This window comes from Pan paniscus, chromosome 10 (assembly GCF_029289425.2).
Source record: "Pan paniscus chromosome 10, NHGRI_mPanPan1-v2.0_pri, whole genome shotgun sequence".
Classification (NCBI taxonomy): Eukaryota; Metazoa; Chordata; class Mammalia; order Primates; family Hominidae; genus Pan; species Pan paniscus.
This window is the reverse complement of record NC_073259.2, coordinates 66,031,294-66,054,117: the sequence shown is the minus strand read 5'-3', so window position 1 is coordinate 66,054,117 and position 22,824 is coordinate 66,031,294. Positions and strand designations below refer to the sequence as shown.

Genomic DNA, 22,824 nt, shown 5'->3' with positions numbered 1-22,824 from the left:
GCAAAATCCTATCTTAACTGTACAGTTTTAACAGATATTTAGTTGTGTTACCACCAGAACCATGATATAGAGGATTTTCATCAACCCAAAAAATTCCTTACTACCCCTTTTGCAATTAATCGTCCTCTCCTGACCCCCTGAAAACCAATAACCCGCTATCATCCCATTATGTCTTTTCTAGAATTTCATATAAATGAAATCATACAATATGTACTCATTTTATGTCTGGCTTCTTTCACTCAGCATAATTATTTTGAGATTCATCTATGTTGTTACATGTATCAATAGTTCCGTCCCTTTTTTATTGGTGAGTAGATTCCACTGCATGGGTATACCACATTTTATCAATTTATCAGCTGAATAAAGCTAATATGAACATTCATGTACAAGTACTTATATGAACACGTCTTCATTTATCTTAGCTAGAAGACTAATTGCTTAGCGTTATAAGTATATGCTTCATTTTATTAAAATACTGCCAAACTATTTTCTAAACTCATTTTGCATTCTAACCAAGAAACAAATTTTTAATTTTGATTTAAGCTTGAACAAACTTAGAAATCTTAAGATAGTTATAGATATTTGGATATTTTTTTTAAAAGGAAGCAATCACTGGTAACAAAAATATTACTACCTTCTAGTGAGTTTTCATTACTCTAAGCTAGTACACAAAGCTATGTACTTCATGTCCAGTCATTTGTATTTGGTCATTTGGCCAAAGTCTATTTAGCAAGCCAAAAGAACTCTCTTTCCACAGACTACTTCCAGATCAATAGACAACAATGTTTCAATAGACTATAAAACCATTCATATATTCTTAGGCTGATCTGGTAGATAAGCCTTGATATTAACAATGTATGAATTTAAGATTCTTAAATAGAACAGGTACTACCACACAGAATAGAAAACTGAACCCCAAAATGATCAAGCTAGTGTTGAAGCCAGTACTTAGCTCTATTTCCAAATCATATCGACTTGCCACTTCAAAACTCTCCCTGAATTCCATTTTAGTGACTAGGGTTATACAATAGCTGCTTTTAACAGAACTAAACAAAGGGATCATTCTCCCAATGAATATAGTATTGTCAGACATGTAAGTTCTGATGGACTAACACAGTTTAGACCCTCAATATCATACTAAACTTCTAGACATAAAGTTTAGTATTTACTGCATAAGTCCAGAGTAGAGAAAACTCACATGTCGTTCCTACCACTGCTTTCTCACTACCTTCCAAAAGGTCCCAAAAGTACAAGGATGACTGCTCCATCTGGTCTTCAACACTGACAAGGAAAAGCAGCAGCAGAACAAAGTGGCTTTAGAAGTACATATATATGGAGCAGCACAATTTATGCAATATAACCCATTAACAGACAAGACATTCAAATGTTAATTTTGTCTTTTTGCTCTTTGGAAATAAAAAAATTGAAATGTATACAAGATGACTAAATGCCTGCTTAAGGATTTCAAATGTAAGAATTTTTCCTTAAAACAACTAAAATATGGATTTTACCAAATAAACCCATTAAAGAATAGACCAAAAAGAGTTTAAAGCTGCCAATGCAGTATCATTAGTTCAGGTGTATGCCCTACATAAAAGAACAGTGAAATTGAAATATTAAGAGCCGCATTTGACTTTAAAGAAAGCAGCTTATTTACCAAATTATGTTTTGCTTATATTTCATATATTAAAGTGAAGCTACATTCCCTGAACCCACAAAAGTGAAGGAGGCAATGTATAGATGATGATGATGGAGTAGACTATCAGCATGAGAATTAAAAAATACAGGGCTATATATAGGCAATTAAGAGTTCTATTAGGCTTCTTTCTGATCAGAGACTGATTTCTGGTAACCGTTGAAATCTGACTCTACTTTAGTAGGGCTAACAAATACAAAGCTGGAATAGCCTGCATCTAACAAAGCAAGAGCACAGCATCTGTCCCCTAGCTGATTTACTCCATCAAAACAAAAAGAGCAATGGATCACTGTGAGGGAAAAAAAAATCAGACAGCCCCAGTTTGCAGGTTTTGTATTTTAAACTATCAAATGTATTTATCACTAGTTATTCACAGCATAATAAGAACACCAAATAATTGTTACTTTGAAAGTTTAATGACACCGGCCAAGTTAAATAGTATTTACCTCTACTTAAGTATAGCAGGAGTAAGAAGGCAACTCTGAGAAAATTACTTTAAAAGTTTTAGAAATAGATATAATATTATACTTGTACAGGATTAAAATTTGATGCTCAGACCTCATTTTTTTAAAAATCAGTATTACAATAAAGAAGCATGTTAATGAGACCATTCACATTCACTTTCCTTCCAGACAATCTGTCAACCCCGTCAGACTCTGGGCCAGCCAAGGTTTCCATATTGAATCAAATTAATACTTTCTTAAGTTCTCTCTCCCCCTCTCTAACACACACACACACACACACACACACACACACACTCTCACATACACACACCCCTAAAAAGCTAAAGTGTCAAGTGTTTCATTTCAGGAAAATCTTTTCATTAGCTTACCTCAGACTTTCATTTCTTTCAGGGCAGGTCAGTTTTGAAAACTTAATGAGGTAGTCAAGTTCTTTTGAAGGCAAATACACTGCACCATTCAAACCCCCTTTGAAGTCTTTTTGTACGTGCTCCTGTGTCAAGTTCTGCAATACATACTGAACTTGAAGTATAGTTCGAAGCTTTTTCTTCTCAGCCTCAAGTTTTAGCATGTGCTCCCTTCTCTGGGCCTTCTTCTGCGCTTTTAGTAGCTGTTAAACAAATGGCTAATTAAGGGTAACAATTCTCTACCATCCCATATTAGCAATACGTATCTACAAAGTCTAAACCCAAATAGCTGAGATTAGATGATAAATCTCATGACTGTCAAACTACCAGTTTAGTCTGTCTCCTTTTTAAGCTAAAGAAGTCACTGAGTAATAAACTGGTTTGTCTCAGGTAACCAGAGCCAAGGGGGTCAAATATCTGACTCCCAAATCCAGGATATGTCTAGAACCGCTAATATCACCATGATGAGTAGCAAAGTACCAATCATTGATGTCCATATTCATTTCAACATTTTACTCTTTCACATTTATGTGTATCAGTCCTTTTTGGACCTTTTAGGATTTTTTTAAAATTTCATATTCCAAGGGAAAAAATATTTAAACTAAAATGGTCAGTTTTAATGAACCAAAGAAGACTGGCTAAAGCATAAGGGATTGAAAAGCTAACAGACATAAAATGTCTTCCAAGTGTAATGCCAAAAAACCAGCCACAGCAAACATGTTATTTTGTTTCAGAAGTAAAATTAAAAATTTTTAAAATAATAATTTGCCCTGTCAGTCTGGACAGAGCTATATCCTCCAATATTTAGCTGACAAAACAGATACAGAAAATAAATGGAGCTTAAGTTTTCCCTCAGGCCGGGCACAATGATACACACCTGTAATCCCAGCCCTTTGGGAGGTCGAGGAGGGTGAATCACTCGACCCCAGGAATTCAAGACCAGCCTGGGCAACATGGCAAAACCCCATCTCTACAAAAAATACAAAAATTAGCTGGGCATGGTGGTGTGTGTCTGTAGTCCCAGCTACTCAGGAGGCTGTGGTAGACAGATTGCTTGAGCCCAGGAGGTCAAGGCTACAATGAGTGGTGACAGTGCCACTACACTCCAGCCTGGGCAACAGAGTGAGATCCTGTCCCAAAAAAAAAAAAAAAACCGTTTCCCCTCCAACAATTTGTGTATATAGATTGAGCAGCCCTAGATCTACTCTAAAGCTTAGAACTATAATACCTTAAAGTCTGACATAATATTCATGGGTCCCAGAAAGGACTTGCCATTTAACTAAAAAGTACTATCTCTTTCCATTAAGAAACCTAAAAGGTCTTTTCCCTCCACAGTTTTTGATTGTAACATTTCCATCATATTGGATATTTCACAAGGTATGAAGATTAAAATACAAAAAAAAAAAAACACTAAGATTTTTCCTATAGATGGGTCAAAGTACTTTGATATAGCATCGATATTTTAAATTATATAAAAGAGATGTGCGTAAATCCTAACAGATTAAAATTAGGGGGAAAACCTCATGAAAAAGATTCACTGTGGCATAATTAATCCCTTCCTAGGGGATGTGGAAGCAACTTAATAAATATGATTTGTGCTACTGCTAGGGACAGAAAGATAGTAAGTGAAGACATAAAATTTTGAGAATGAGAAATAGACTGGTTGAAGGTTGCATGGGCAAGCACATTTTCTCAGATGGGAAAGGCTCAGTAAGGCTTTTTGCAAGACCTCAGTATAGACTGCATCATAACACTTACCAAAACTACAGGATTCTCTGATCCTGCTTGAGAGAAGAAAAGAGGACGGAGGTGGCACTCCTAGCTCTCCAAAACACTGGAGTTTCTCATGGTATAGGGAAAAGCAACTGATTCGCAGGGCATCTTCAGACAATTATACCACATGATTATCTCAGATTTATCTTTGGCCAGTCTCCCAAGGTAGGACTGGGTGGTCATATGGGCTCATGCCACCTTGAACTTCCCCTATCAAAGTATTTTTGGGTTTTTTGTTTGTTTTTGAGACACAGTATCATTATGCCATCCAGGCTGGGGTGCAGTGGCACAATCAAGGTTCACTGCAGCTTTGACCTCTTGCGCTCAAGTGATCCTCCCACCTCAGCCTCCTGAATAGCTGGAACCACAGGTACATGCCACCATGCCTGGCTAATTTTTTTTTTTTTTAATAGAGATGAGGTCTCTCTATGTTGTCCAGGCTGGTCTTCAACTCCTGAACTCAAGCAATCCTCCTCCCAAAGGGCTAGGGTTACAGACGTAAGCCACCATCCCTGGCTATTTTTTATTTATCTGCATCTATGATGACAGGGACTACATCTACTGTTCACCAATATTCACTAATGCCCAGCACAGAGTCTGACAAATATCAGGGCCTCAAATTTTTGTTGAATAAAATCAAGTATCAGGAAAGTCTCCCAGATCATGATCAGGTGTCATGAAAAGTCATGGGCAAGAGCCAATTTCTCCTTCTTTAGATGAAAATTAGAAAGGTGGGTTACACTGTTCTCTTTTTCCAGTTGAGGACCAGTTTGGAAAGGAAACCACTCTCAATCAGTAGTACTGAATGATAAAATTGGTTTTCTTTTTTTTTTTTGAGACGTAGTCTCACTCTGTCGCCCAGGCTGGAGTGCAGTGGCACGATCTCGGCCCACTGCAAGCTCCGCCTCCCGGGTTCACGCCATTCTCCTGTCTCAGCCCCCCGAGTAGCTGGGACTACAGGCGCCCGCCACCACGCCCGGCTAATTTTTTGTATTTTTAGTAGAGACGGGGTTTCATCATCATAGCCAGGATGGTCTGGATCTCCTGACCTCATGATCCGCCCGCCTCGGCCTCCCAAAGTGCTGGGATCACAGGCGTAAGCCACCGCGCCTGGCCGATAAAATTGGTTTTCTTAATCGAGACTCAGAATGATGAATCCCTACCAGGAGACAGAGCTCATGAGGACAAAGCAGAATGTAACAAGGTCGAAAAGAAGGACTTCCAAATTTACTTTGAAGGGAAAAAAGAAAATGTTCCACAAACTGCAAAACTGGCTATCATAGAACATGTCTGACAAAAGAAAAACTTAAAAGAGAAGCCCAAAAATTACCAGGTAAAATTTAAAAAACCTCAAAAGTACTGCCAAGCACCTTTCAGGGTCTTGATTCAGTAAGGCAACCTCCAAAGTACTTTATCATGTCACCTAAAATGAAAGTAAATCTCAAACACAGGCAAGTAAAAATAATTTCATGGATATTAACAAAATTTGGTGAGTTGGGAGCTACCTCTAGACTACAGCAGCAAAGAAAAAAAAAAAAACAGATAAGACACTATATTCACGATATAGAGAAAAAGTACCTAGGGCCATATCTTGGCTCTACCACTTACTGGCCATATGACTTTGAATAAGTTCCTTTTCCTTAAATGTAAAACCCAAAACTATAAAAACCCTGTAAGATAACCTAGGAAATACCATTCTGAATATAGGAACTGGCAAAGATTTTGTAACAAATATGCCAAAAGTAATCAAAACAAAAGCAAAAACTGACAAGTTAGATCTAATTAAACTTAAGGGCTTTTATGCAGCAAAAGAAACCATCAACAGAGTAAACAGAAAACCTACAGAATGGGAGAAAACTTTTGCAAACTATGCATCTGACAAAGATCTAATATCCAGTATCTATAAGGAAGTTAAATAAATTTACAAGAAAAATAAACATTAAAAAATGGGCAAAGGACATGATGAATAGACACTTTTCAAAAGAAGACATACATGTGGCCAAAAAGCATATGATAAAAAGCTCAACATCACTGATCATTAGAAAAATGCAAATGAAAACCACAATGAGATGCCATCTCACACCAGTCAGAATGGTTATTATTAAAAAATCAAAAACTGACAAATGCTGGCAAGGTTGTAGAGAAAAGGGAATGCTTACACACTGTTGATGACAGTGTAAATTAGGTCAACCATTGTGGAAAGCAGTGTGGCAATTCCTCAAAGAGCTAAAACCAGAACCCCCATTTGACCCAACAATCCCATCACTGGTTATATATCCAAAGGAATATAAATCATTCTACCATAAAGACACAGGCATGCATATGTTCATTACAGCACTATTCACAAGAGGAAAGACATGGAATCAATCTAAATGCCCATCAATGATAGACCAGATAAAGAAAACGTGGTACATATATATCATGGAATACCATGCAGCCATAAAAAAAAACAAGATCATGTCCTTTGCGGGAACATGGATGGAGTTGGAGGCCATTATCCTTCGCAAGCTAACACAGAAACAGAAAGCAAATACCACATGTTCTCACGTATAAGTGGGGGCTAAATAATGAGAACACATGGACACATAGAGGGGAACAATACACACTGGAGCCACTTGAGGGTGGAGGTAAGAGGAGGGATAGGATTAGAAAAAATAACTATTAGGTACAAGGCTTAGTACCTGGGTGACAAAATAATCTATACAACAAATCCCCATGACATGAGTTTACCTTTATAACAAACCTGCACATATAGTATACCCCTAAACCTAAAATAAAAGTTTTCTTAAAAAGAAGAATAAGTCGCGCATGTAATCCCAGCTACTTGGGAGGCTGAGGCAGAAGAATCGCGTGAACCCGGGAGGCGGAGCTTGCAGTGAGCCGAAATCGTGCCACTGCACTCCAGCCTGGGCGACAGGGCGAGACTCTGTCTCAAAAAAAAAAAAAAAAAGAATAAGTTACTTTTGCTCTGAGTCTCAGATTCCTGATCTGTAAAATTGGACTATTTATAGCAACTTCCCAGACTATTGTAAAAATCAAGTGGAACTGCATAAGTGCCTGGCACAAGGTAGGCATTTTTTACACGTTTTTAATCTAAAAAGAAGAAAAGAATACCATATATTAGAAAAATATAGGCCTGAATGAAAAACTAAATTGTTACTGGGTAACTCTGAGTAAAGACAGAAGACAGAAAATTTTAAATATCATAAAAGTATACTTCTAACCATATTTGTAATCCTTCTTAGCCAAGAATTAGGATGGTAAATGTCTCCAGCCTAGAAGAATTTTTCTTTATTCCAGAGGAATGGAGAAGAGAATTTTAGTTCACTATAAAGAAAAATAGGCCAGGGCGACTGCTCACACCTGTAATCCCAGCATTTTGGGAGGCCAAGGCAGGAAGATCCCTTCAGCCCAGGATTATAAGCCTCCAGAGAATTATGATCACACCACTGCACTCTAGGCTGGGTGAGAGAGCAAGACCTTGTCTCTAAAACATAATAAAAAATATATAAATTTTTTTAATGAAAATATCCAAAAAAATAGAAGAGATTATCTTATGAGGCATGCTCTCCTCTCCAGGAATGAATTTATTTAAAAATTTCCACAATTGTTGGAACTTGACCTTTAAAGGACCTTCTAGTGCTGAGATTTGAAAAAGTAAAGAATACTTCACTGAGAAGTGTTTAAGACTTCATATTACTGATTAAATTTGTCAGAGATAAAAGTTTGAACTGCCAACATAGAGAACCTAACAAGTAGTGAGGCCAGATTTAACTCTATTTAACGAGTCATTAATTTTCCCATCAATAATTTTCATGCTTTCAAGAAGACTACCAACTCTGTTGTCTCATATGTTAAATAATGTGAAAGAAGCCTATCTTATATAAATTTACAAGCCTATATTCTAAAATATCTTTAATAAATATACCTTGTCAAAAGTTTGATTCCCTGTGTCAATGATTTCTATAATTCTGTAATTAAATAACATACATTAGATAACTAATGCTTTATTCACAATGTCTCATACTCAGATGCCATTTGTGTTCCCCCTTGAGACTACAGAAATCTGAAAAAAACTAGTTCTCCAACAGTTATCCTCAATCTTCCATCACGATAAAATATCAGCAGAAATTAGAAGAATAATAACCAAACACCATTACTAGACACTGACACACTGACATTTTCTCCAAGATCAGTGGTTAAAACTGGTTTCAGGAAAAGCAAAGAAAACATACTCACATCTAGGCTCAACCCAGAAAAGGTTTTTTGAAGCTCCTTGGCAAATTCCAAATTATGTAGCACTTCTTCATATTTCTCTACAGCTTCCTACCAAATAGGATAAGAAAACATCAATGTTGTGACTGTTTAAGTAAAAATATGTGAAAATAATGTTTCTTAAATACAGTAGAAGAGATTTAAGATCTTATGGCTATTTACTATACAGACACAAAAAAAGTACTTGCCTAAAGAAAAAGGAGAAAGAGTATTAATACCGGTTTTATTAAGTTGCATTTAAAAATTCAATTCTAATGCCAGAAATTCAATTTTTATATTAGAAATATGAGTCCTAATTTTACCCCTATAAAGTCTAAGATCAGAAAGGCCTGTTGGTTTTAATAGCACTGAGCCAATAGGATTTCTCTGTTAATATTCATTCACTACTCAAACATATTACACAAATAGCACGGTGAGTATCAGAGAGATGAACAAGCAACTTCAAGACATTTATAATACAGTGGAAAGATTTAGAATAATTACCTGTAACAGACAAAAATAAATAAGTATTATAACAAACAATATGCAATGTCCTACAGGAAATTTAAAGGAGCAAAACTTTTTTTTAAAGATTTCCCAGATAAACAACATTGACAGAAAAGAGGGGGGCATTTCATGGGACTTTAACTCAAATCCATATGGAAGAGAAAGGACCAATCTGAAACAGAACAAGGTGGAGAACCTGTGCAACTGGATAAATACTTATTATAAAGCCTCAGTAATTAAAATAGTAAAGTATTACACTCCAAGTTATCTACCCAAAAGAAATGAAAACATGTCCACATAAAGACTTGTATATAAATGTATACAGCAGCATAATGGCCCAAAATGAAAACAATCCAAATATCCAGCAACTGGTAAGTGGATAAACAAAATGTGGTACACCCACACAATGGAATACTAGTCAGCAGTAAAAACCAATGAAATATTGATACATGCTATAACATGGATAAACCTCAGAAATATTATGCTAAGTAAAAGAAGCCAGATGCAGAAGACTATTTTATGTGAAATGTCCAGAAAAGACAAATTTTTAAAGATAGAAAAATCAGAGCACAAAAGAGAACTTTGGGGGGATGATAGGAATACTCTAAAATGAGATTGTGCTAACAGTTCGATAACTCTACAAATTTACTATAAACAAATGTACGCTTAGAATGGGTTTACTTTGTGTTAAGTATATTATACCTCAATAGTGTTGAAAAAAACAGACTGATATTAAGTCTTTATAAAGGTACAGAACAATAGGAACTCCTGTGTAATAATAACAGTATTAGTATAAATTGGTACAATAATTTTGGAAAACAGTTCAGAATTTTTACCTATGAAGTTAATCATGAGCATGTCCTACAGCCTAATGATAGATACGTACCCTGAAAAAAAATCTTACTCCTGAGTCTCAGTAACACCTAAAAGATTCCTCAAAGTAAAATTCTTCATAGTGACAAAAAAAAAAAAAACCCCAAAACTTCAAGCATCCATCTATTTAGAGACTAAAACTAAGTAGAGAGAACCAAATAAAATACAGGCACTTGTATTGATATAAAAATACTAAATATAATGAGTGAAAAAAGCAAACTGCAGAATATATAGCATGATACCACTTTCTGTAAGGTACAAAAAAAAACAACTCTAACAGGGCAGCAAAAAAAAAAAAAAAATGGTCTTAAAAGCAAGGGAAAACTTCAGGGTCATGGTTACAGGAAGGAGAAGGTACCACATGAGAAAGGAGCCTCAACACTGTTGGAAACATACTATTTGAGTTGAGAGTTGGGATCTGGTGCTTGCTTTATTATGTGTTATAACTTATATGGAATATATTGTTTCAGCCATATATTTTATAATAAAAAGGTATAGAGATCTTCCTGCTACAGAAAAAAGAATGAGCAGATAACATTACCAGGATATACAGTCCTCAGAGGGATGTAAAACTATAAAGAAATACTCCATATCTACTCCCAAATGGTATTTTTGATTCAAGAAAAGCAGCATCAGCTGGGAACTACCTCAACTTTCCATCATCTAATGAAGACCTATCCTTTCATTTTTCCTTTCTTTACTAAGTGAAGAAGGTATCCCCCCTCCCCCCGCCCCGCCCCCGCTTCTACCTGTGCCCTGGATCCTACGGAATTGTGCCTTCATACAAAACTTTACTTTAGGATTCCGTCTTTGATGTCTTCTAACAAAGAGCTGCTCCCTCTCTATTGATGCTTAAATCAGCATTTTACAAGTTCATGTCATCCCCAATCTAAACAAGAAAAATTAGTTCTTCTGTGACAACTACTTCCCTCTAGCCTTACACAAATTCAAACGTGTTTTCAGTCTCCAGTTCTTCAGACCTCATCAACCTGGATTCCGTTTCTACCATTCCACCAGAACTGTCTTAGCTGAAGTTAGCAATTGTCGATGCCATCCTTTAAAGCTGTGGATCTTTTATAGCTCTCATTTTGGTTGACTTAGCAGCAGCCTTCAACAAAAAGGCACACTCCTGCTCTACAGACATTTCTTGTTTTTACTAACACTAAACTTCCATTTTTCTCCCATTTCTCCAGCTGCTTATTTACTAGCAATTTTTGCATTAGTTTCTCTCACCTGCTTTTAGCACCTGTAAAATAGGAGTAATAGAACCTACCTTACAAAGATGCTGTACAATTTAAATGATTGTGTATGTATAAAGCACTCAGAATGATGCCCGACCCTAATAAGCACACCGCATTTTTAGCCATTATTGTCCAAACATTAAATGTCAGAATTCCTCAGGATTCTGTCCTAGGCTTCTCTATTCTGCCTTCTATACTGTCATCCAAGACAGTCTTATCTCCTCTAATGGTTTCAAGTAGCGGTCATACAGGTGATATTTCTATCGGGTAAACTTCTCCATGCTCCAGTCTCGTTTACCCAAACAGCTGGTACCAAACACTGATGTCTCCCAGGCACATTAAAATCAATAGTACAAAATTGAGCTCTTTATCCTACTCCATCCTCCCAAAACCTCCTTCTGCCCCAGTGGTCCCACGTTTAATAAATGGTTTTGCCATCCATCCACTGTTCAAGCAAGAAACCTGAAACCACTCTCAGCTCTACCCTCTACTCCTACATCCAGTCACCAAGCCATGCTGATTTTACCTCTCAAATCCAGCTACTTGATTCAAGTTCCTCTGCCACTGCCTTAGTAGGGCTCCCATAATCATTCACCTACACTACTGGCAACTCTTTTCTAATTTCCTTACATCCATACACTATCTCCAAACCATACTTCACATTGCAAAGTGATTTTTTTAACTAAAAATCTGTAGTTGTTCCCTGCTTAAACATATCTGTACCATTTCTGATGCCTTTGGGAAAAAGTAATTTTCAAATGGTGTACAAAGACCTACCCCCTCCAGCTTCATCACCCATCCACGTGACCTTCTTCACAGTTTTTGAAAAAGGCTCTTTGTAAAAAACCAAAAATCTGTTCCTTCTCAGAGCCTTTACGCATGCAAGCATCTGCCTAGCCTTCTGTTCTTCTTCCTCCCTCCCCCCTTTCACTGGCTAAGTCTCATTCATATTTTAGGTCTTAACTAAAGTTCTTCCTTTCCTAAGGAAGCTGGCCGTAACTCTCTAGACTAGGATGGATCCTGCATTACAATCCCTTATCATCCTATACTTCACCTTCTTAACATCCATCATATCTGTATTTGCTTATTCCCCACTCTCTTCCCCATTACATCATAGACTCCATGTGGTAATGATCACATTTGTCCCCTAGGTATTATAACTGTAATATTAAGTACAGCACCTCCTAGAGTAGATACTTAATATATCTTGTTGAATGAATAAAAGATAGTTCAGATGATCTTAGAGAGCATCAGATATGCTCAAGATTCTGAACAATTTAAAGCTTTTGAAAGAAATCATATACTGAGAGCTGTTTCAAGAAAAGGACACCACAGACAATAGGACTGGTGAATTGAAGGTAAGATCTCAAGACAAGGATATCAACTAGGAAGCGTATGTAAAGTTTAGGTGGCTTGCCTTGACTACGCCAATAGCAGTGGAATTACAAAAGAGGGAAGATTCTATATTATTTATTAAGTTTACTACAGATGTATTAAATGTAACACGGGATCACAGTTCAGCAGCAAAAACAGGTACCACATTCTAATTCTTTAACAACAAAAACTTTGGTAGAACCAAAGACATCAAGTTCCCTTTGCCGGTTGCTTGAGAATTCACTTGAATCTCAGCTCTTTATTTCAAATTCAGATCAGAACCAAACATACTAAAGTTATAAATGTAACAATTTAAGTTATTTAAATTATAAAGTTACATTAAATTACAAGTTAAAGTGACTCCACAAACAACTTCATTAGACATTCTTTTTACTATTTGAAAAGAGAAACCTATGCTACCAATTTAACATAAACCTTATGTAGCTTAGCCTTGACAGATCCCTTAAGAGTTACTACTTCAAAGAGGCTGCAAGAGCCATATAGAACATTACAAGTTTTATTTACATTATTATAAGTACCTGTTGGGTTAAAGAAGAAAATCAAACTAAAATTATAAAACTTATCACAAATAATATTGAAAATACAATATCAAATCAAATACAACTGAACCAGTGCTTGAAGGAAAATTCCGTCTTCAAGAAATTTTAGAAAATTTTCACAATTTGAAAAAGCAAATAACCAAAAACAAAAAAGCAGAAAAATTTTTAAAAAGTGGAATAAAGTAAGTCCAAAAGCTGATTTTGGGTGGGGGGGTGGAATATGCCCCTAGATAATTTAAGAGTAAACTAAGGAAAGAAAACCACACAAAATTATAAAGTAACAACAGAAACAAGCTGTATTAAAATTTTATTAAAAACGACTTGGCCCTAATCTATGCAAATAAATTTTTAAAACTGAATGAAATAGGTGATTTTCAATGAAGTTTTTAAAAACTGATGCCAAAAGAAATCTAAACAAAAATCAATCTCCAAAGAAAAACATAGAGCATATTTTCAAAGAGGTCCCACCTCAAAGAGAACCAGGCACAGATAGTTTCTCACACAATAATTCAACCAAACTTTAAAGACCATGTATAGTGGAAACACTGCCACAATATTAAAAACAACAACAAAAGAATTGGTGAATGAGTAGATGGAGCACAGAGAATTTTTAGGGCAGTGAAACCATTCTGTATGATATTACAATGGTGGATACATTTGCATTCAACAAAACCCATAGAGCTGGGTGCAGTGACTCACGCCTGTAATCCCAGCTACTCAGGAGGCTAAGAGGATCACTTGAGCCCAAGAGTTCAAGGCTACAGTGAGCTATGATATCATGCTATTGCACTCCAGCCTGGTGAGAGAGAGACCCTGTCTCTTAAAAACAAACACACACCGACAAAAACCACAGAATGTACAGCACCAAGAGTGAACCCTAATGTAAACTCTAAACTACAAACTTTGGGTGATGATGATGTGTCAACGTAGATTCATAGAAAGTAAAAAATGTATTTCTCTGATGAGAGATGTTGATAGTGGAAGAGGTTGAGCTTGTGTGGGGTGAAAGTGCTACTCCAGTGAAGGCATGAATAATAAGAAAACAAATGCTATTGCTGACGTGCACAAGATTTGAGTGGTATTCCCTTAAGTCAAAACCTAGTCTAGAACAAGACCCTAACTCTCTTTTATTCTGTGAAGGCTGAGCGACTGAGGAAGCTGCAGAAGAAAAGTTGGGAGCTAGCAGAAGCTGGTTCATGAGGTTTAAGGAAAGAAGTCATCTCCATCACATAAAAGTACAAGATGAAGCAACAAGTGCTAATGTAGAAGCTGCATCAAGTTAGCCAGAAAATCTAGCTAAGATAATTGATGGAGCTGGCTACACTAAACAACAGATTTTCAATGTAGATGCAAGAGTCTCCTATTGGAAGAAAGTGCCATCTAGGACTTCCATAACTAGAGATGAGAAGTCAATGCCTGGCTTCGAAGCTTCAAAAGACATGCTGACTCTCTTGTTAGGGTCTAATGCAGCTGATGACTTTAAGGCCAATACTCATTTACAATTCTGAAAATCCTAGGACCCTTAAGACTCATGCTAAATCTACTCTGTGCTTTATAAACAAAATAACAAAGCCTGGATGATAGCACACCTTCTTACAGCACTGTTTACTGAATATTTTAAGCCCACTGTTGAGACCCATTGCTCAGAAAAAAAAGATTTCTTTCAAAATATTACTGCTAATTGACAAGGCACCTTGTCACCCAAGAGCTGTGATGGAAATACACAAATCAATGATGTTTTCATGCCTGATAACATAACATACATTCTGCAGCCCATGGATCAAGGAGTAATTTTGACTTTCACGTCTTCTTAAGAAATACATTTGGCCGGGCGTGATAGCTCACACCTGTAATCCCAGCACTTTGGGAGGCCGAGGCAGGCAGATCACCTGTGGTCAGGAGTTCGAGACCAGCCTGACCAACACGGAGAAACCCCATCTCCACTAAAAACACAAAATTAGCCAGGCATGCTGGCACATGCCTGTGATCCTAGCTACTCAGGAGGCTGAGGCAGGAGAATCGCTTGAACCTGGGAGGTGGAGGGTGCGGTGAGCCGAGATCGTGCCATTGTACTCCAGCCTGGACAACAAGAGCAAAACACCGTCTCAAAAAAGAAAAGAAAAGAAACACATTTAGATAAGGCTAGAGCTGCAATAGATAGTGATTTGTCTAATAGATCTGGGCAAAGTAAATTGAAAAGTTTCTGGAAAATATTCCCTACATTCTAGATGCCATTAAGAACATTTGTGATTCATGGGAGGATGTCAAAATATCATCATGAACAGGAGTTTGGGAAAAGCTGACTCTAACACTCATGGATGACTCTGAGGGGGTTCAGAACTTCAGCAGAGGAAGTAACTGCAGATGTGGTGAAAATAGCAAGAGAACTAGAAGTAGAGCCTGAAGATACGACTAACTGCTGCAATCTCAGGATAAACTTTTAATAGATGAGGAGTTGCTTCCTATGAATGAGCAAAGAAAGTGATTTCTTGAGATAGACTCTACTGGTAAAGATATTATGAACATTGTTGAAATGACAACAAAACCTTTAGAATTTTACATAAACTTATAGTTGATAAAGCAGCAGCAGGGTTCGAAAGACTGACTCCAATTTTGAAAAAAGTCCTACTGTGAGTAAAATCCTATCTAACAGCATCACATACTACAAGAGACATCTTTCATGAAAGAAAGAGTCCATCAACGTGGCTAATTTCACTGTTGTCTTAAGAAACTGCCACAGCTGCTGCAACCTTCAGCAACCACCACCCTGATCTGTCAGCAGTAATCAACACTGAGGCAAGACCCTCTTCAACCAGCAAAAAGATTACAACTCACTGAAGGCTCGGATGACTATTAGCATTTTTTAGCAATAAAATAATTTTTAATCAAGGTGTGTGCCTTCTGACACAGTGCTACTGCACACTTAACAGACTACAGTATAGGACAAACATAACTTTTACATGCACTGGAAAACCAAAAATTTGTGTGACTTGCTTTATTGCAATCTTCACTTTATCACGGTGGTCTGAAACAGAACCCATAATATCTCTGAGGTATGCCTATACTGGTAACAATTCTCTGAAGATTCTACTTTTTTTTCCTTCTGACTTATCTGCATTTTCTAAATTTTCTACCTTATATATTGCATGTATGAGGTGTGATTTCTCAAAAGTACCACCAACTACGTGCTTAGTTACATCTAAAGACCCAACATTCATTTTATACTTAGTAAATCTATATGTAATAAATATTTTATATACCTACTACATGCTACACTCTATTCTACGCACTAGGAATACAGCAATGAACAGACAAAATCCTTACTTTCATGGAACTTACATTGTAAGGGTAGGAAAGAGACAAAATAAAACTTCATAGCTTGTCAAAGAAGTGCTAACTTCTATTAAGAAAAATTAAGCAAGGAAAGGAGCTAAGCAGTGTGAATAGGGAAGTGGAGGTATAGTGAGGTGAGAACAGATCTCACTGTGGGTACCTTCAAATAAAAGGCTGAAGGAGGTTGGGAATTGAGCCATTGAAACATCTGGAGAAAGAACATCCCAAGCAGTAGGAATATCATGTGCAAAAAACCCTGCAGAAGTGTGCCTGGGATGTCTGAGGAGCAGCAAGGAGGCTAGGGTAGGTAGAATGGAGCTAGCGAGGGAAAGAAGAGCAGGAAATGGAGTCAAAATGTCAAAGGAAGTGGGAAGGATATTCTGTAGGGCTTTGTAGACACACTAAGGACATTTTACCACCAGAGGGGAACAAATGGGGACTTCTGAGCAGAGGAATAACCATCTTGACTTGCATCAGAACAGGATCACTGAGTTTATTACGTTGAACAGACTTGGAGAGGGCAGAAATAGAAAAACCTGTGAGGCAGAAGTAATTACTACTATAATAAGTAACGCAGATGAAAGGTTATATAGCCTAGATGAAGATGGCAGAAATGGTCAGTTTCCTCATTTATCTTAAAGGGAGAAGTGAGCAGACTTGCTGATGAGCTAGATGTGAGCTATGAGGAGAAAGGAGATAAATTCTCCAAGATTTTTGGCAACTCCTGCTAGTTGATCAAGCCATCAACTGACATAGCTAAGATTAGAGGAGGAGCAGGTTTTGGGGAACAGGGAAAAATCATGAAGTGTCGGATAGGCAACTGGACACAGAAATATTGAGTTCAGAGGACTGATCTGTTGGCAATATAAATTGGGCAGCTGTCAGCATATTACTCCAGATATCAAAGTTCATACATTTATTATAGAAGCAACATGTGGTTATAAAGACAGTAATGAAATACTGAGAATGAAGTTTGCCTGGCTGGAGCAATGAAATATAGCATGTCTTTAACATTTCTTAGAGAGCTACCATGGGAACAATCAATCTCCAACCCCCTCTCCCCGATGTTTCTTAAAAATAAGGAACACAACTCTAACAGGACACTTCATTCAAGAATATTTACACACAAAAAAGTTTTATCACTTTAAGAGTTACTGAACACACCGTGACTTTAAAACAAAGCTATGCTGAAATGCTGCATGTCCAGCTAAGTCCTCTCCCCAGCTAAGTGAGCGCACCATTTGCAGAGCTCACACAATTCAAATATGTGTCTCAGCAAAATTATAACTTACTACATCACAAAAATTCTGGGTCAGTGAAGAGGAGTCACTATGGAATGGGAAAAGTCCTTGAATGTCAGTATCTATGATGTATAGCCAAAGATTTCAGTTGAAAAACATAAAGACAAAAGACCCACAAACAAGATGAAATAATTTTCAAATAAATGTGTCCCTTCTTAGCCAGGAGACATGATCAAGTCAAAATGGCAAACATCCACGAAGCACTGTTTTCTTTCCGTGCTGCAAAAACTCTCCTTCACAAATTACATAAAATTTGCAATTACCAGGTATATCATTGAGAAGTTAACTGATTGAAAAAATGCAAGTAGCTTAATGTTTATAGTAAGCTTTTTTTTTTTAAAGGCCAGATATCTATCAGATAATATGCCTCCTGAGAGGGGACACGAAAACCCAGGATAGAAAAGTAGGAAGAGACCATGAAAAGAATTAAGGTGAGGCAGCTAGAGAAAACTAAGGTAAGCTACAGTAAATATTCTTTCACATTCTGGAGCAGAACGATGTTAGGTTTAGAATATACCAGTGAAGAGCTGAAAGGTAGAGTATGCCTTCTCTTCTCCTTCAGTCCACTCTGGCACATAAGTTTAATTTAAATCTGTATGTTAACTCTTAGTGACAGTCTACACTTTCACTCCTGTTTAACAATCTACACCCCCATGCATACCATCTTCTAGTCAACAGAAAAAAAAGTCATATCTGAGATCTAACAGGCATAAACAACAAAGTCTTCTGAAACAGTTTCGAACAAACTACGGATTTTAACTGTGTGTGTGTGTGTGCTATAAAGACTCTGATCGCACTAAATCCATGTTGAGTTTTACTAAGAAAAGAAAACCAGCAAGTCTTACTAAAAGATCATAAGCCACTTACCAACTGGTCTGGATTAAGATGCTCTCCACTTTTCAGGCGATCCTTATAATCCTCCAGTTTGAGCTACAAAAGAGAAACTTGTATCTACCATAGTCTGACATAAAATTCAGAAGCAAATAAAGTAAATGCCAGATCTTGTCTCTAGGAAACAAAGTCCTTGAAGTAAGCTATCAATCTGCAAGACTATCATTTTACTATACGGCATGCAGCAACTGTAGATGAGTTCCAGTCAGGGGAGAAAAAATACACAGAATCACATGAGTCTGGAATTACAAAAGCTAAGCAGTAATAAAACTATTTTCTCTTAATGACTCTATTAATAACTAGACTACTTAACCCATAGGGACTCACCTAGTAAATCATGTGTCCCCAACACAGTAGCTTCTCAACAGGGAACGATTTTGTCCCCCAAAGATACCTGGCAATATCTAGGGATATTTTTGGTTATCACAACTTGGGAGGGGGAAGGGAGGTGAAGAGTGCTACTGGTATCATGTGGTTAGAGGCCAGGGATGCTGCTAAACATCTTAAAATGCACAGGACAGCCCTTTACAACGAAGAATTATCCTGTACAAAATGTCAGTGGTGTAGAGGTTAAGAAGTCCTACTCTAATCTCATGCTTAAACTATTAGTTCAGTTACCTGTTGAATTATGTGGCATTTTCCTAAAAAGAAACTCCTACTGGAAGTACAGAAACACAAAGAATTCTTTTCTATCATTAGAGTAGGCTCATCTTGAAGTTATTTTTCATATTATATTTGATACTTAAGGAAATTATGAAAAATAAATTGCATTTGTTGGCCCCATAATAATGACATAAACCCACTATGGTATTCTTTTTTTTTTTTTTTTTTTTTTTTTTTTGAGACAGAATTTCACTCCGTTGCCCAGGCTGGAGAGCAGAGTCGCGATCTCGGCACACTGCAACCTCCACCTCCTGGGTTCAAGCGATTCTCCTGCCTCAGCCTCCTGAGTAGGTGGGATTACAGGCACCCCCCACCACGCCTGGCTAATTCTTTTTGTATTTTTAGTAGAGACGGGGTTTCATCATGTTGGCCAGGCTGGTCTCAAACTCCTGGCCTCAGGTGATCCACCTGCCTTGGCCTCCCAAAGCGCAGGGATTACAGGTGTGAGCCACTGCACCCGGACCCACTGTGGTATTCTAAAAGCATTCTTCAGGTTCCTCCTGTATTGGCTTTAGTGGAAAAATTCTTTCCCAGAAGGTTGAAACAAAAGTACTCATACTATCAGGTATTCAAAATTAAAGAGGTACTATAGGTAAGCTAGAGAGCATAAGCATACATATATGTAGTTCCTCCACCTGAGGGAGGCTCCGTCAATAGATCCTGCTTTGACCATTTATCACAGTGATGGGGAATTTGTGCTGACCTGGCACACTCACCTTACCACACTTGTGATCAACTGCATACATTAAAAAGATAAATGGTGAGAGCTACAGAGAAGGTACTAGCAACTTGCCCTTCTTTACTTTCTTAGGTTTAAAAAAAAAACAAACAAAAAAAAGAGTCAACCAGACTCTAAAGAGTCTCTTCACACTCCTCCATTAAAAGCAACTTTAAGGTTTAACCAGGTCTTGGCACAAAAGTATTTAACAACACATAGGTCCAGATAGTCTCTCAACCTCACCTGTCCAAAAGCAGAAGAGAAACGTAATACAGCAAAGCAACGTGCAGTCTGTTTCACAGGCTACATGACTCAGGAAATGAAGAAAGATTTAGATCTTTTACAACAGCATTTTCTGTAGCTAGGGTTAACTCCTGGGTCTCTTTACAAGGCTGACCACCACGCTTTCACCTAGCAATCTTAAATCTTCACCTAACACCACAAAAGTAAGTGGTAAAACATTTTCTAGTTCTACTACGGTTAAACCTTCCAACGACTGCAGCAGTTATACTGCAATATCAACTGCTGCAGAAAGTCACAAGGAAAACAAGCTAAAAAATCAGCTATTAACACATCTATGAAAAGAAACATTAATACTACATAAGGAATTAATCTGACCTAAAATAGCTAGCTCTTAAAGTATTTCAACAGCAGCATGCATAATTTAACTATGAAGAATATTTTTATTCCGTTGTTTTGACAAATGAAACAGAAAATGTTTAATATTTCCAACATGTAACCTGCTTGTTTAAAGCAGCTAAACCTAAGGTTAGTTAAATTTTTAGTAGAGAACACCTATGAGCTCTGAAAGAAAAATGTCAGCTCCTTAATCTTTAAGATCATGCATCTACAGGACTGGAAGAAAAAAAGTTACCTTCTTTTTCTCGATGTTTCTAATTTTGTGTTTAAGGCATATGAGTCCATTTTCAATATAGGTCTCATACGCTTGGGAAGGAGATGCAGCAGAACTCAGAGTAGACTGCAGGGGGCTCAAGGCCCGCTGGCTTTCCCCATGCTGACTGTGGTTCACTTGGGGCTTGGCTGACTTCATATTCCCCTCTCTTTCCTCCTCTGAATGGCCTGAAGGTGACTGGTAACCAAAAGGGGATGAAGAGAGTTGCACCATTGAAACAGATAAAGCTGAAGGAGGTGGGGGAAAGTTAAGTATAAAATTAGGACTAGAGGGACACAGCCAGGCAATAACTTCCCTGGAAAGTCTAGACCACTCCCTTAAACTCTTTTCCACAGAAGTGAGCTCGAAACCCAATGATGCTTGAGATACTTGTACTTCCATCCTACTTTTAAAGTAATTAGTGCCGCTAGCCAATAAGGATAGCCTTTACGCAGGCAAAATCTCCAATACAGAGGATGTTTCCAGAAATTCGATTTTCCACACAGGGAGGAAGAACTGCAATGGCTTCAGAGCTCCTTTCTTCTCATGAGGGCAGATCACATTCTAAATAATTCCCATGGCCACGTGATGACACCAAAATAAGCTTTCCACACCGGGACCTAAGGCTGAGCCACTCAAACCTCTTTACATGATCCCTCACCACCAGCCCTAACCTCAATCCTGAACGTCTGAAAGAAAATCCCAAACTCACAACATTCTTTTACAGCTCTAAGTGAACCAGCAGCTTCTTGAACAAGAATGCTAACTTCCCCGATTGCTCTGGGGCCTACAAGGCAATCCATCACTACTGGACATTTGCAGACAGGTACTCTCTCAACCTGCAGGAACCCCGCGTTTATTCTCAGTTGTTTGGTTTGGACTAGCCCAAAACCGCTTACACCCAACCAGTTTAAGAGCTTATTCTAGCGAGCCCTTCCCGTGCCCTAATCAGTGGCCCTTGAGCACTTACGTATCCGTCTCTCGACCTCCAAGCACTCGAGGTATCCCTTTCTCCCCCCTTAGGAGCATCCCCAAACGAAGGACAGAACAGGCCCCATGCACGCCAGCGCGCACCCCCTCAAGTCTCCGGGGGAGCCTGAGCGAAGAGCACCTCTCCCGAGCGGCCACGGAGAGCACTGCAGGCACCGACCCCCACCCTTCCCACAGCCGTCTCGGGTACGCAGAAGCCGCTTCTGCAAGGCCCCGGGGGAGGCTGACCTGCGGAAAACGCACCGGCCGCGGCCCTCGGGAACCCCGCCCCGCCCCAGGGATGCCAAGCCGCCCCTCCACCTCGCCGCGGCGCCGGCCGCCCAGACCTGCCCACCCTCGCCGGGTCAGCCGCCTCCCTCCGCCGCGCCGACCGAGGCCGCCGCAGCCCGACTTCACCTCCCCAGGCAGCCGAGGCCGCCGCTGCCGCAGCCCGGGCCCGCCTTCCAAAGCCGGGGGGAGGCAGGAGCGCTGCGGAGGTGGACCGGCGCCACCCCGCACTCGCGTCTCCTCCTCCTGTCTCCTCCCTCTCCCCTCCCGGTCCTCGCCCGCGGCCTCTGCGGCGCCAGGCACCCGGCCGACTCAGCCGCTCGCGCCCAGGCCCGCCCACCGCGCCGCGCGTGGCTTTTGTAGGCCGCGCCCCGCCCCGGCCCGCTCCGCCCCCGGCCGCCCCGCCACCGCCTCCTTCCGGTGCTCCTTCCCGGCTGCAGCTGGCCGCCTGCGCTTGTCGGGTGTTAGTTCCGGGCCCAGCTTGGGCTGGTGGTAGGTCGGCAGAGGGCGCGGTCTCCCAGCCTTTGCGCAGATTGCGGGGCACCAGGTGGGGCCGAGGCGACGCCGAACGCCGGCAGGCCGGAAACCGCGCAGCCCCGCTGGACCTCGCTGATTGCCGGCGG

The 22,824-nt window shown here is 39.1% G+C and overlaps 1 protein-coding gene across 44 annotated transcripts in view; it reads right to left on the bottom strand.

Moving 5' to 3' along the window:
- The window catches only part of CAPRIN2 (caprin family member 2), a 45,402-nt gene extending 22,870 nt beyond the window's left edge, over positions 1-22,532 (bottom strand). For 7 of the 44 annotated variants that reach the window (XM_063593123.1, XM_008954257.5, XM_063593124.1 and 4 more), the window contains exons 1-6: positions 22,261-22,532; positions 20,927-21,142; positions 18,648-18,710; positions 8,577-8,663; positions 2,529-2,767; positions 1,199-1,281 (exon numbers count right to left, since the gene is read on the bottom strand). In XM_063593123.1, coding sequence (XP_063449193.1) covers positions 1,199-1,281; positions 2,529-2,767; positions 8,577-8,663; positions 18,648-18,710; positions 20,927-21,103 — 649 coding nt within the window. In that variant the 5' untranslated portion in view covers positions 21,104-21,142; positions 22,261-22,532. Of the gene's footprint in view, positions 1-1,198; positions 1,282-2,528; positions 2,768-8,576; positions 8,664-18,647; positions 18,711-20,926 lie in introns of those variants that run through there. The other 37 variants (XM_008954260.6, XM_008954250.7, XM_003828826.8 and 34 more) reach the window with 15 other exon arrangements.
- Between the last annotated feature and the right edge of the window lie 292 nt (positions 22,533-22,824).